This window comes from Elephas maximus, chromosome X (genome assembly GCF_024166365.1).
Source record: "Elephas maximus indicus isolate mEleMax1 chromosome X, mEleMax1 primary haplotype, whole genome shotgun sequence".
Classification (NCBI taxonomy): domain Eukaryota; kingdom Metazoa; phylum Chordata; class Mammalia; order Proboscidea; family Elephantidae; genus Elephas; species Elephas maximus.
This window is the reverse complement of record NC_064846.1, coordinates 162,554,299-162,569,605: the sequence shown is the minus strand read 5'-3', so window position 1 is coordinate 162,569,605 and position 15,307 is coordinate 162,554,299. Positions and strand designations below refer to the sequence as shown.

General features: G+C 41.5%; 1 protein-coding gene across 5 annotated transcripts in view; it reads left to right on the top strand.

The window, feature by feature from the left end:
* Positions 1–15,307, top strand: part of REPS2 (RALBP1 associated Eps domain containing 2) — a 220,696-nt gene that overhangs the window by 72,715 nt on the left and 132,674 nt on the right. For 4 of the 5 annotated variants that reach the window (XM_049873370.1, XM_049873367.1, XM_049873366.1 and 1 more), the window contains exons 3-4: positions 3,797–3,945; positions 6,292–6,418. In XM_049873370.1, the coding sequence (XP_049729327.1) occupies positions 3,817–3,945; positions 6,292–6,418 (256 nt within the window). In that variant the 5' untranslated portion in view covers positions 3,797–3,816. Of the gene's footprint in view, positions 1–3,773; positions 3,946–6,291; positions 6,419–15,307 lie in introns of all 5 variants that reach the window. The other variant, XM_049873368.1, reaches the window with a different exon arrangement.

Sequence of the window (15,307 nt, the reverse complement as noted above, 5' to 3'; positions counted from 1 at the left end):
AGTCAGACCATTAAGTCTGGTCTTATGAGAATTTGGGGTCTGCATCCCACTGCTCTCCTGCTCCCTCAGGGGTTCTCTGTTGTGTTCCTTGTCAGGGCAGTCATCGGTTGTAGCCAGGCACCATCTAGTTCTTCTGGTCTCAGGATGATGTAGTCTCTGGTTTGTGTGGCCCTTTCTGTCTTTGGGCTCATAATTACCTTGTGTCTTTGGTGTTCTTCATTCTCCTTTGCTCCAGTGGGTTGAGACCAATTGATGCATCTTAGATGGCCGCTTGCTAGCATTTAAGACCCCAGATGCCACTCTCCAAAGTAGGATGCAGAATGTTTTCTTAATAGATTTTATTATGCCAATTGACTTAGATGTCCCCTGAAATCATGGTCCCCAGACCCCTGCCCATGCTATGCTGGCCTTTGAAGCATTCAGTTTATTCAGGAAACTTCTTTGCTTTTGGTTTAGTCCAGTTGTGCTGACCTCCCCTGTATTGTGTGTTGTCTTTCTCTTCACCTAAAGTAGTTCTTATCTACTATCTAATTAGTGGATACCCCTCTCCCACCCTCCCTCCCTCCCCCCTCTCGTAACCACAAAAGAATGTTTTCAGTTTTAACTATTTCTCAAGTTCTTATGATAGTGGTCTTATACAATATTTGTCCTTTTGCAACTGACTAATTTCACTCAGGATAATGCCTTCCAGGTTCCTCCATGTTATGAAATGTTGCACAGATTCCTCACTGTTCTTTATCGATGCTTAGTATTCCATTGTGGAATTTCACCTGTTTTTAATGTGGCTACTATAAAATTTAAAATTCTGTGGCTCCTATTATATTTCTCTTGAACAGCATTGAAGAAGAGGGAACAGCAGTTGCCATTTTAGATGACAGTAGGTTCTCTACCCAGGCCCCCGCTCCCTGTTGTCTAGATAATGCGGCTCAGCATCATTTGCCATTCATTCTTGTATTTGTGCTGCTTATTGTCTTGTATTGGATTGAGGAAATTGAAGTATTTCTTATATCCATGTCTCTATCAATCATGAAGGGAAACTCTGGTGGTGCAGTGGTTAAGAGCTGTGGCTCCTAACCAAAAAGTCGGCAGTTCGAATCTACCAGGTGCACCTTGGAAACCCTATGGGGCAGTTCTCCTCTGTCCTATGGGGTCACCATGAGTCGGAATCAACTTGACAGGAATGGATGGGTTCATCAGATATGAAAACACAAAGATTTTGCCTTTCTTTTTTGAGACCGCATGTTTAAAAAAGGAGAGGCATATTTTTCTTTGTGCCAGCAAAGAATAGTCATTTATATTTAATATACAGTGCATTTCTGTGTTCAAAGACTACAACCAAAGATGCCTTATGAAACAAGTTGTTGCCCTGGATGGCTGCACTCATTATTTCCTTGGCCCTTATAACCTTCTCATCTGAACTTTTAATTTGCCTCTTCTGTGTTAATTTAATTTAATTTGGGAGGTGAGATTCAAACCAACTACCACAAAGAGACCTTGTCTTGTGATTATTTGATGCACATCACTGCATTAATTTTCTAATGAAGTCTTACTATCAAAGTTGGTTTATGTATGACTAGAAAAACCATTTAGACTGCAGATTTACAACCTAGAGTTTTACCTTTCACTTTTTAAAAGCCTGCAGCAGTTTCAGGAAAGCAGCCCCATGAAAGCTTTCAATGATAGGAATATTGTTATGAAAGCTTACAATTCTATTAAGTGAGAGTTGCTTGAAACCACATGGCCAAAGAAAGTGTGAGGGAATTCAGCTGGATTTTGTCTTTTGCTGTTTGGTGGCTGCCTGGCGGAAAGAAGTTCATTCTCAGGTGAACAGGGAGTGTTCTGGAGGAATGCCCTAGCCAGGGATGGAGAATGTGTGACGTGACAGTGTACTGAAGGATGTCTGGATGCCCAGTTAAGTCCTCAGCGTACAGTTGCCATTCATGATACCATGGTTATATTCCATTGCAAGGAGCCCTGGTGGCGCAGTGGTTAAGCACTTGGCTGCTAACTGAAAGGTTGGCCGTTTGAACCTACCAGCTGTTCTGAGGGAGGAGGATGTGGCAGTCTGCTTCTATAAAGATTTACAGCCTTGGAAACCCTATGGGCAGTTCTGCTCTGTCCTATAGAGCCTCTGTGAGTCGGAATTGACTTGATGGCAATGGGACGGGTACTCCGTTCCTCCCTGGAGGTATCCTTTGACCACAAGTAAAACACTGGTCAGGGAGCTTGTAAATGCCATGCAGTTACTTCTTTTCCCCCTCAAGAAATGCTTGAAAGTAGAGTCATCCTCTAGTGGACAGAGCAGGGCGCAAACTGTTTTATGTGATCTTGTTCCATCTCTTTAGATCCCTTTTGCAGTCTGAATGGAAACATACCTTTCTGAGAACAGAACCATAAGATTAGCTTAGATGTGATTTACTGAGACTCCAGATATTTTTTTGAAATCCATTCCTGCCTTGACTGTTGGAGAGCTGCCCGACATTGGGAAACATTGAAACATTAACAATGGTGGCCATCTTCTCTTCGGAGGAGAGTCTTGGTTTAATTTTCCAGCGTGGTTACTCTATTTATGTCTCTCGGGTCCTTGGCTGATTGATCACACAGGGATTTGTCATATCGCCTGCTCCTTTGAATCAAATGTGGACATAGCAACTAAAAATAAACATGCTGTGGATATTAGAGAACCACGGGCCTTCTTTGCCTGGGGAGCTGGGAGACTTGCTTGCTGTTGCTGAGATGTTTTCTGGCGTTAGCACAGCATCAGTCGTTGGCAGTGCAGCTGTGCTTTTGGAATAGCGAGCTGATTGAAGCGCAAAGGCGCACTGATGAGTATTACCCTGAACGACGGAGGTAGATACAGATCGTTATGTATAATCCATAATGTTATCCCCATTATGCAGTTCTTTGTACTGTGTGATTGGCTGTGATTTGCTGTGCTGAGAACCAGGAGTGTGCCAAAGCACCATTCCCATTTTCAGAATAATTTTGCTGGCAATCTGAAAGATAATAGACTGGACCGTTGCATTTTACCATTTTGTAGCCTTTTGAGTGTGGCTTATGGTTTTGCCAGTAAAAGCTGCCTAAAAGTTGGACCAGTTGCTCTAACTTGACACCATTTTCCTTATTGGATGGAGTGTGAACTTTTTTTAAAAAGAATTATGTAGGATGAGAAACTGGCCTACCCAGTACATTTGCCCTGGGAACCGCGGGCTTTTCTGTAGGGCACTGGGTAATGGTTGTGAGTGTGGAGCCGCATTGCCTGGGTTCATACCCTGGCTCCGCTACAGACTAGCTGTGTGATCTTGGGCAAGTTACTTAGCTCCTTCATGTCTGTTTTTATAACTGTAAAGGTAAATAATGATAGTCTTATAGAGTCATTGTGAGGATTAAATGAATTAATATTTGCAAATCCTTAATACAGTGCTGGCATATAATAAGTGCTATATGAGGTTTACCTGCTACCATTTGTCACTTCTTGTTGTATTTATGCAATGCCACATGCTTTTTCATGGTGCTGGGCTGGGGAATGAAGTAGATCAGCCCCATGACTGAATTTGTCCTGTGAAGATTCAGCAACGTTTAAGAATGTTGAGCAAAAACACCTCAGTAAAACTGTAGCATTTTTCTATCATGACATTACCACAGGAGTTCTCATGTGTCTAAGTCAAAATGTAATCTATGTTTAGCGCCCTGGAATTTTTCCTCAAAAATGATTCATCTGCGGCCGTTGAGTTCCCCTTTTTACAGAGTTCTTAACTAACATCTCACTCGAGCTTCTCTGATTCTGGTCCTAAAGAATTGCCTCTGCCTCGCTTTATGATGTCAAAGAATGATGGGGAAGTGCGATTTGGGAACCCGGCTGAGCTGCATGGAACCAAAGCTCAGATTCCATATTTAACCACGGAAAAAAATTCCTTCAAAAGAACGGACGATGGGGATAAACAGGTAAACAGCCTGATCAGGCACGGCTATTTGATTCTAACGATGAAACCTCATGTAGTGGTGCCTCATAGCTGCTGTCACGCTTCCAGCACATTTCACCATCTGGGACACAATTACAGGCTTGGGAGTAAGCCAGTGAAGTCGTCTTTTCAGTGAGGAAAAGAGGCTGACTCAAAGCCTACTTCAGAGGAATTACCATGAGCCACCCACAGGCTCTTTAGCACCTACTTTTATTTAAAATAAGGCTACCCGATTTTACACACTAATTTGATTTTGCTAGGTCAGTGGTTTTGAAATGTAACTTCTGGGAGTTCTTAATAGGTTTTCTTCCCCCCCCCCAAAAAAAAAAGTCTCGGAAAGAGGATTCTCTGGTTTAAATATGTTTAGAGAATGCTTCTTCATAACCCATCCTTAGAAGAAAGATTAAATCCCTTGTCCTAGAGATTCATAGTACACATTAGTGCACTAAAGGCCCTGAAAAGTCCTGCAAAAAAGGGACCTGGGGATCTGCATGTACTGGTCTTCTTTCACCAGGGAATCCTTTCTTGGAGGGCATGTTTGGAATACCATGTTAGGAAATGCTGCCATTTCATTACACAGCAGACTGGGACTGAAAATAGGGAGGAGGAGCTTTTAAAAGTGGACCACTGATTGCAATAGGCAGATGGTGATTGGATTGGTAGAGACAGAAGTACAAAAGTCCTGAAGAGTAACGAGAAGAGGTAAAGCGTCTTAAAAAAAAAAAAAAACCTGAGAGCATCAAGGCACAGTTTATGCTTCTAATAATGATGCTAAATCATGTAGGAAAGTCAGGTTATGTTGAACATAGCGTCTTCTATAATTCAAAGAATTTTGTGAGATTTTAGGAAGATGTGAGTCAAAATATTTGTAAAATGCCATGAAGATGAAAGGATCCAGTTGCAGCTCTCTGGAGCACTGACGCCTATGGCTCACCCTGATGATGTTGGATATGTGAGGTGTTGGTGCAGGTGTTTTATTTATTTGTAGTTAAGTGAGGTATAGCGGAAGAGCCCTCGTAGTGCAATGGTTAAGGGCTGGGCTGCTAACCAAAAGATTGGTGGTTCGAACCCACTCACCCACTCTGCAGGAGATAGATGTGGCAGTCTGCTTCCGTAAAGATTATAGCCTTGGAAACCCTATGGGGCAGTTCTGCTCTGTCCTATAGGGTCACTATGTGTCACAACTGACTTGATGTAGCGGGGTTTGGTTTGGTGTGTAGCAAGTCCTGTTGAACAATTCCATATATGGTTGCTTTCATAATTCTGACGTATTTTAGGTGAGTTCTTCAGGAATATGAAAAAGGGGGGCATAGGACTTTCCAGTGAATATTCTTTGGTATGTTTTCTCACCTGTACTTGGAGAGGAGCCACGATCCACTGTCCAACAATGACTGATGTCCTGGGCGAGTCCCAGGCCCAGTCCCCAGCTGCATGAGTTGGGATGCACCTTTTCTCTGCAGGCTGGGTTTATGCTAGGTAACCCCATCTGCGAGTGTGGGCTCATGCTTCAAAGCAAATATATTTTCCTTTTTCTTGAAGAAGATCAATACCTTAGATTGGATATTTCTCTTTAGACTTAGGTCACCTTTATAATCTCTGTGTTGATAAAAAGTACTGTTTCCTTGTCACTTTGTTGGTTGGGTACTCCAAAGTCACCAATCTATTGGTAGCATTTAAAAGGAGGAGGAAAACCAGGTAGCAGGACAAGATTGCTTACATTGCCCAGGGTTCTAAGTCAAGTTCATGTTAGAATTGGGGTTCAAATCATAGCTTGTTAAGGCTTTATCCTAGTATTTGGGAGTAGGCTAGTTGGAGTAATTTACCCATGATGAATTGTTTTGCACAATTTCTCAGTGTAAAAAAAAGTTACCATTTTACTTTGGCATAGTCAGCTCCAAGAATATTTAGCATTAAACATTTTAAATAGTTTCTTTTTAAAATCCACATTCGCTGAAGGACTTGATAAGTGTAACCCCAAGAACTAGGAATCTTTATTAACGAATAAAAATTGAATATATCCACAAAGAGATCAGGATTGGGAGGTATGTATGTTACTTCACGTGACCAGTGCCTTAAATTTTCCAAAGGGAAATATTACTGGAATCACAAAGTATTATTGGCTTGGTTTAGTAATTTAGCCAACTGGATTCTCTGGGACGCTAACTCCTCTGAAGCTGCGTGTGAACCACGCTGCATCCTTTGGAGCCCTTTCCCCATGTCTGAGAGCCGCTGGATCACCAGCAGTTAGAGTGGCATTGTCCTGCATAACTGCCGCTCAGCCGGCCCAGCTCCCGGTGTCGCTGCTGAACTCTGCTCTTGTTCTTTGCAGCAGGAAACACAGTCTCCCACGATGTCACCCCTCGCCTCCCCTCCTTCTTCCCCGCCTCATTACCAGAGGGTGCCCTTGAGCCATGGCTACAGCAAGCTGTGGAGCAGCGCGGAACAGATGCATCCAGGTAAGAGGCGACTTGGGGCCAGATGTCCCAGGCACTATGCCGGCTACTTCTTAATCTACCCAGCGGCCACACCACCAGCTGCTGGCTTTCCTGATTTAATTTCCTCTGCCTTTGGAAACATGGCTCAATTTAATTTTATATTCTCAAGCAGGGATTTTTAAAAAATGAAATTAATTATATTTTAGCAGTGCTTTGTCTCCTGTGAGTTCCTCTTTAGACTTGGGAACAACTGTTTTAGATGATTAATCCTTCATATACAGACCTGATTAAACAGGAGGAACCCAGCGTAGTCAGGGATTGTATTTTTTTGTTGGAATTGTTACTCTTTTCTGCAGACACGCCAAACATGCTTAAACACTTTTGTGAAACTTCTTAAAAATACAGCTATGGAAACCTTAGGGCGGGGCGGTGAGCATACGTTAATGGGGGAGGAACAACGCAGAAAATGACGGTGGGGAACACGGTCGCACCACCGGAAGAATAGAACCCACGTCCCTGACATGTTCACATAGAAACTTGAATTGGCGGATGTTTTGCTGTGTCTATTCTCAACAACAAAAATATAAAATAAATTATTTAAAAAATATATATAGCTGCACAAAAGCCAAAGACTGTATTCAGCCTTTAAAGATTGGTCTCATACATGAAAATATTTAGCCCTTGTGGTTTGGAATAAGAGTAAGGGGAATGCTAGGGAAGCGTTTGGCTGTGAAATGTGTCTAGTGCACAGTGGCGGGGCTGCGTGCTCACTCACAGGTCTGCCACGTCCTTGGTAAAGTGCGCTAGTTGGTTCTGAGAATGACTTGCAGTGTTGGCTGCCCAGGCTGCAATGCTGAAAGCTCCATAAATTCACTGCAGCACCTTGTTCTCCTGGGGCTCAGGCACCTGGTTTAAAATACGACGCATTAAAGATATTCCAGGATTGGCTATCCATGACACCTCCCCCTTTATTTTGTGAGCTGTGCTTGAAAATGACCCAGTTTCTGCAGTTTTTTGCTGCATTGAAGGTACTGGTGACTTCCAGAAGGACACAGAAATGAAAATGTGCGTAAGGCTGAACTTAAGAGAGGCTGTAATCCCGTAGAGAAGGAATTGTGGTATAATGGAAATACCTTTTGATTGGAACCAGAAGGTGTGGATTTATGGGACTCCACCTCTGTGACCTTTGGCAAGCTCTTTCACTTCTCTGACCCAGAGTATCTCCTCCTCTTTTTTTTTTTTAATTGTGTTTTCAGTGAAAGTGTACAGAGCAAGTTAGGTTCCCATTTCGCAATTACTATACATATCGTTCAGAGACGCTGGTTACATTTTTCACAACGTGTCAGCATTCTCATCAATTCCCTTCTAGATATTTTGCTTCTAGTAATCTGGTTTTCCTGTCCCCTTACCCTTTCATCTTTACTTTAGGGTAATTGTTGACCATTTGGTCTCATATAGATGATTTTTCAAAGGTGCACAGTACTCACTGGTAATATTCTCTATTTTATGAGCCAATCTGCTCTATAGCTAAAAGGTGCCCCCAGAGGGTTAGTTTCTGTTCAGGGTTTATGGAATATCTCATGGTCGTAGTCTCGGGGAATCATCTAGTCTTAACCAGTCCAGTAAGTCTGGACTTTGGAAGGCTTTGAGTTCTGTTCCACATTTTTCTCCCCTTCTATCAGTATCCATCTATTGTGACCCTGATCTGAATGGTCATTAGTGATAGCCAGGCACTATCTAGTTCTTCTAGTCTCAAGGTAGATAAGAACATGGTCCCTGTAGTCTGTTAGTCCTGTAGACTAGTTTCTTTTATGAGCCTTTGATTTCCTTCTTTCTCTTTTGCTCCAGACGAGATGAGACTGACAGTTGTATCTTAGCACCTTGCTTTTTTTTTCTAGTTAATATTTTTTGGAAATTGCTCCATATAAGTTTATAAAGAGTGCCTCATTCCTTTTTTTTTTTTTTGTAAATTTTTATTTACTCTTGTTATACACAGCAAGACATACACCAGTTCAACAGTTTCTACATGTACAATTCGGTGACCTTGATTACATTCTTCGAGTTGTGCAAGCATTCTCACCCTCCTTTTCTGAGTTGTTCCTCCCCCAGTAACATAAATTCACTGCCCCATAAGATTCCTATGTAATCTTTCCAGTTGCTCTTGTCAGTTCAATCCTGTATAAATAGTTCTTAAAAGAGCACAATGCTCAAGGCAGACATTCTTTACTAATTAAGCTAAATTATTGTCTGGTTTTTAAGAAGACTTCAGGGGATACATTGGTTTAAGATTTAAAGATTATCTCAGGACAGTAGTTTCAGGAGTTTATCCAGCCTCTATGGCTCCAGAAAGTCTGGATTCCATGAGAATTTGAAATTCTGTTCTGTATTTTCAATGTCCACTCCTCTTTTAACGTGGGGACGATAGTATTCTGGAAGGGTGTTCTGAGGATTAAGTGAGAATATGAGTATAAAATCTGTTTGGAAATTAAGTCCTATGCAGATACAAGATGATGCTGTTAATAGTGTCATGAATTGAATTGTGTCCCCCCAAAACATGTGTCAACTTGTCTAGGCCATGATTCCTAGTATTGTGTGGTTGTCCTCCATTTTGTGATCTGATTATCCTCCTCTATTTTGTGATGCGTTGTAAATCCTAGCCTCTCTGCCTGTGGTTATGGTCCCTTTTGGGAGTGAGCTGTCTGTTAATGCAAATGAGGCAGGATTAGGTCATGTTATGAGGATTAGGGTGGGATGCAACACCCTTACTCAGGTCACAGCCCTGATCTAAGGGGAGTTTCCCTGGAGTGTGGCCTGCATCACCTTTTATCTTACAAGAGATAAAAGGAGAGACCAACAGAGAGAGAGAGGGACCTGACTACCACCAAGAAAGAACAACCGGGAGCGGAGCATGTTCCTTTGGACCCAGAGTCCCTACGCTGAGAGCCTCCTAGACCCAGGGGAAGATTGATGCCAAGACACGTGTAGATCTCCAAGGAACTCCGGGCACACAGTTGTTCAAAGGAGACAAGGATTGTCCCCCAGAGCCGTAAGAGAGAGAAAGCTATCCTGTGTAGCTGGCACCCTGCATTCGGACTTCTAGCCTTCTAAACTGTGAGAGAATAAATTTCTGTTTGTTAAAGTCATCTACTTGTATTTCTGTTATAGCAGCACTAGATGACCAAGACAGATAAAAGACAGATAGTAACAAAAAATCATGCTCCTGCAACTTGAAAGTCACAATGGTATTTGAAACTCAACTGAGTCAAGAATGATTTTCCTCTCATAGTTATCCCTGGCTGATTTTCCTATTTTTAGAATTCTGGTGGAGTTTTTCAGATCTCTAATCTTTTTTGGGCTTGGAAGTTGGAGTCCTGTGCCTAACATGGTGCCTATCGGTTTTTTTTAATTCACAGGTAAGGCGTTGTTTTGCTCCACTGTGTCAGCCTATCCTCAGGCTTTACCCTATCTTTTTTTGATATTCCTTAAAGTATTTGTCTGTATTGGCTTGCTCGACTTCATGCCCCATTCTCTCCTCATCCCACTCCAAATTGGGCAGCCATCCCCCCATGGTCAGGAAATAGCCTGTTTTTCTCCATCTTTCTTGACTCTCATTAGCCTTTGTCAAGGTTGGCCATGCTTTCATTCTTTTTCATACTTTTATTTTAGTGACATAAAACTTAAACATATGGTGAAATGCACACATTTTAAGTCTTCAATTTGAGTTTTACAGGGATACTCCCACGGTGCCACCAGCCCAATCAAGAATAGACCTATTTACTGCCCCAGAGAGGTTCGCCTCCTGCCCCACGCAAGCACTGTTCTGATTTTTATCACCATAGATTAGTTTGGCCTCTTCTAGAACTTCACGTCAATGGAATCTTACACTGTGGCTGTACTCTTTTTGTGTCTGCCTCCTTTTCCTCAGCATAATGTTTGAAATTCATCCATATTGTTGAGCATGTGAGTCATTTGTTCCTTTTTATTACTCAGTAGTATCCCATTGTATATGAATGGATCATAATTTGATGATTCATTCTCCTCTTGATGGATATCTGGTGGGTTTTTCCCAGGTGTTAGGAATAATGTTGTTAGGAACATTCATGTACGTGTCTTTTTGTGACATATGCTGTCATTTCCCTGGTACCTAGCGTGGAATTTCTAGGTCTTAGGGTAGGTATATAAGAAACTGCCAAAGAGTTTGACAAAGTGACTGTCCACCCCACTGGCAGTGTATGAGAGTTCACCTGCTCCTTGCCAGCATTTGGTACTCTTCATGGTTTTTTCTTCCAGTGTTTTTAACTTTAGCCATTCTATTTGGTGTAAAGTGGCCTCTTATTGTCGTTACTCCTTCATTCTTAAAACATTGTTTTCTAGGCTCTGTCGCCCCTTCCTGATTTTTCTCCCACATGAGGACCCTTTTAACTTGACGAGTTGCTCTTCCAGAGGGTTCTCCTTCAGGCAGCATACATGTAGGGAGGAGTCAGCATGAACAGCCTGTTTCTCAAGGACTTGAGTTTTCTGGGTCCAGCCATCGGTTAGGAGGCTGTTAGGTCCCTGTAGCTGGGAACAGAGTCATTCACAAAGGTTTATTGACTTCTCCATCTATCTAAATCAAAGGAAGGGAAGGTTTTTCCATCTGCTGCTTGAGTCTACCTTGTGATTCTTGCTTTCTAATTGATGCTGTTCACTTCAAAGCCTGTTCATTCCTATTTTTATAATGTCTTTGGATTTTGCCCGAAGGATTTTCTTAAGCTATCTGGCTTTTTTTTCCCCTCTGTCATACATCTTTAGGTTAAGAAGTTAGTGAAGCCCGCATGTCTTCCTTCTCTCTCTCTCCGTATGTTTTCAGAACTCAGTTTTTCTTAAGGCTTCTATGTTATTCCCCCCATCCATTTCATAACCCTTCTCTATGGCTTTCACCCTGCCATTAACCTCAAATAAACACAGGATCTTCTTTTCTATTTCTATACTCCATCTCCCTCTTGATCTACAGTAAAAACAAAACAAAACAAAAAAAAACTGTTGCCGTCGAGTCGATTCTGACTCATAGCAACCCTGAAGGACAGGGTAGAACTGCCCGATAGGGTTTCCAAGGAGCGCTGGTAGATTCAAACTGCCAACCTTTTCGTTAGCAGCCATAGCTCTTAACCACTGCTCCACCAGGGTTTCCTGATCTACAGTAAAAGTATAAAACCCTGTTAAGACTTAGCAGCTCTTACTAAGAGTCTTCTTAAGCATTCTACAGTTATTTTTAATTTATGCCTATTCAGAAAGTTTTGCCGCTGGGATAATTTTCTAGAAGCACATTTTCAGGGGTCATTTTCCTGTCCAAGATTCTGCCATGATTCCAGAGTAGAGGGGCATGTGTGAGTGTGTGGTTTTTTTTTTAAACAATTTTTACTGTGCTTTAAGTCAAAGTTTACAAATCAAGTCAGTCTCTTACATATAAACTTATATACACCTTAACCATACGCCCATTTACTCTCCCCATAATGAGTCAGCCCGCTCCCTCCTTCCAGTCTCTTCTTTAATGACCATTTTGCCAGTTTCTAACCCCCTCTACCCTCCCATCTTCTCTCCAGACAGGAGATGCCAACATAGTCTCAAGTGTCCACATGGTACAAGTAGCTCACTCCTCGTCAGCATGTCTCTCCAACCCATTGTCCAGTCCAATCCACGTCTGATGAGTTGTCTTCGGGAATGGTTCCTGTCCTGGGCCAACAGAAGTTTTGGGGACCATGACTGCTGGGATTCTTCTAGTCTCAGTCAGACCATTAAGTCTGGTCTTCTTATGAGAATTTGGGGGTGTGCATCCCACTCCTCTCCTGCTCCCTCAGGGGTTCTCTGTTGTGCTCCCTGTCAGGGCAGTCATCAGTTGTGGCCGGGCACCATCTAGTTCTTCTGGTCTCAGGATGGGGTAAGTCTCTGGTTCATGTGGCCCTTTCTGTCTCTTGGGCTCATAATTACCTTGTGACCTTGGTGTTCTTCATTTTCTTTTGATCCAGGTGGGTTGAGACCAATTGATGCATCTTAGATGGCCACTTGTTAGCATTTAAGACCCCAGACGCCACACTTCAAAGTGGGATGCAGAATGTTTTCTTAATAGACTTTATTTTGCCAGTTGGCTTAGATGTCCCCTGAAGCCATAGTCCCCAAACCCCTGCCCTTGCTCTGCTGACTTTCGAAGCATTCAGTTTATTCAGGAAACTTCTTTGCTTTTGGTCCAGTCCAGTTGAGCTGACCTTCCCTGTATTGAGTGTTGTCCTTCCCTTCACCTAAAGTAGTTGTTATCTATTATCTAATCAGTAAATAACCCTCTCCCACCTTCCCTCCCTCCCCCCTCTCGTAACCACAAAAGATTGTGTTCTTCTCAGCTTAAACTATTTCTCAAGATCTTATAATAGTGGTCTTATACAATATTTGTCCTTTTACATCTGACTAATTTCACTCAGCATAATGCCTTCCCGGTTCCTCCATGTTATGAAGTGTTTCACAGATTCGTCACTGTTTCTTTATCGATGTGTAGTATTCCATTGTGTGAATATACCGTAATTTATTTATCCATTCATCTGTTGATGGACACCTTGGTTGCTTCCAGCTTTTTGCTATTGTAAACAGTGGTGCAATAAACATGGGTGTGCATATATCTGTTCGTGTAAAGGTTCTTATTTCTCTAGGGTATATTCCGAGGAGTGGGATTTCTGGGTTGTATGGTAGTTCTATTTCCAACTTTTTAAGGAAACACAAGATAGATTTCCAAGGTGGTTGTACCATTTTACATTCCCACCAGCACTGTATAAGAGTTCCAATCTCTCCACAGCCTCTCCAACATTTATTATTTTGTGTTTTTTGGATTAATGCCAGCCTTGTTGGAGTGAGATGGAATCTCATCGTAGTTTTAATTTGTATTTCTCTAATGGCTAATGATTGAGAGCATTTTCTCATGTATCTGTTAGCCGCCTGAATATCTTCTTTAGTGAAGTGTGTGTTCATATCCTTTGCCCACTTCTTGATTGGGTTGTTTGTCTTTTTGTGGTTGAGTTTTAACAGAATCATATAGATTTTAGAGATCAGGCGCTGGTTGGAGATGTCATAGCTGAAAATTCTTTCCCAGTCTGTAGGTGGTCTTTTTACTCTTTTGGTGAAGTCTTTAGATGAGCATAGGTGTTTGATTTTTAGGAGCTCCCAGTTATCTGGTTTTTCTTTGTCATTTTTAGTAATGTTTTGTATTCTGTTTATGCCTTGTATTAGGGCTCCTAACGTTGTCCCTATTTTTTCTTCCATGATCTTTATCATTTTAGTCTTTATCTGTAGCTCTTTGATCCACTTGGAGTTAGTTTTTGTGCATGGTGTGAGGTATGGGTCCTGTTTCATTTTTTCGCAAATGGATATCCAGTTATGCCAGCACCATTTGTTAAAAAGACTATCTTTTCCCCAATTAACTGACACTGGGCCTTTGTCAAATATCAGCTGTTCATATGTGGATGGATTTATATCTGGGTTCTCAATTCTGTTCCGTTGGTCTATGTGCCTATTGTTGTACCAGTACCAGGCTGTTTTGACTACTGTGGCGGTATAATATGTTGTAAAATCAGGTAGAGTGAGGCCTCCCACTTTCCTCTTCTTTTTCAGTAATGCTTTACTTATCCGGGGCTTCTTTCCCTTCCATATGAAGTTGGTGATTTGTTTCTCCATCACATTAAAAAATATCGTTGGAATTGGATCGGATGTGCATTGTATATACAGATGGCTTTTGGTAGAATAGACATTTTTACTATGTTAAGTCTTCCTATCCAGGAGCAAGGTATGTTTTTCCACTTATGTACGTCCGTTTTAGTTTCTTGCACTAGTACTTTGTAGTTTTCCTTGTATAGGTCTTTTACATCTTTGGTAAGATTTATTCCCGAGTATTTTATCTTCATGGAGGCTACTGTGAATGGTATTGATTTGGTGATTTCCTCTTCGATGTTCTTTTTGTTGATGCAGAGGAATCCAAGTGATTTTTGTATGTTTATCTTGTAACCTGAAACTCTGCAGAACTCTCCTATTAGTTTCAGTAGTTTTCTGGAGGATTCCTTAGGGTTTTCTGTGTATAAGATCATGTCATCTGCAAATAGAGATAATTTTACTTCTTCCTTGCCAATCCGGATGCCCTTTATTTCTTTGTCTAGCCTAATTGCTCTGGCTAGGACCTCTAGCACAATGTTGAATAAGAGCAGTGATAAAGGGCATTCTTGCCTGGTTCCCGTTCTCAAGAGAAATGCTTTCAGGCTCTCTCCATTTTGAATGATGTTGGCTGTTGGCTTTGTATAGATGCCCTTTATTATGTTGAGAAACTTTCCTTCAATTCCTATTTTGGTGAGAGTTTTTATCATGAATGGGTGTTGGACTTTGTCAAATACCTTTTCTGCATCAATTGATAAAATCATGTGGTTTTTGTCTTTTGTTTTATTTATGTGGTCGATTACATTAATGTTTTTTCTAATATTGAACCAACCATGTATACCTGGTATAAATCCCACTTGGTCGTGGTGGATTATTTTTTTGATATGTTGTTGAATTCTGTTGGCTAGAATTTTGTTGAGGATTTTTGCATCTATGTTCATGAGGGATATAGGTCTGTAATTTTCTTTTTTTGTGGTGTCTTTACCTGGTTTTGGTATCAGGTTTATGCTGGCTTCATAGAATGAGTTAGGTAGTATTCCATTATTTTCTATGCTTTGAAATACCTTTAGTAGTAGTGGTGTTAACTCTTCTCTGAAAGTTTGGCAGAACTCTGCAGCGAAGCCGTCCGGGCCAGGGCTTTTTTTTGTTGGGAGTTTTTTTGATTACCTTTTCAATCTCTTTTTTTGTTATGGGTCTATTTAGTTGTTCTACTTCTGATTGTGTTAGTTTACGTAGGTAGTGTGT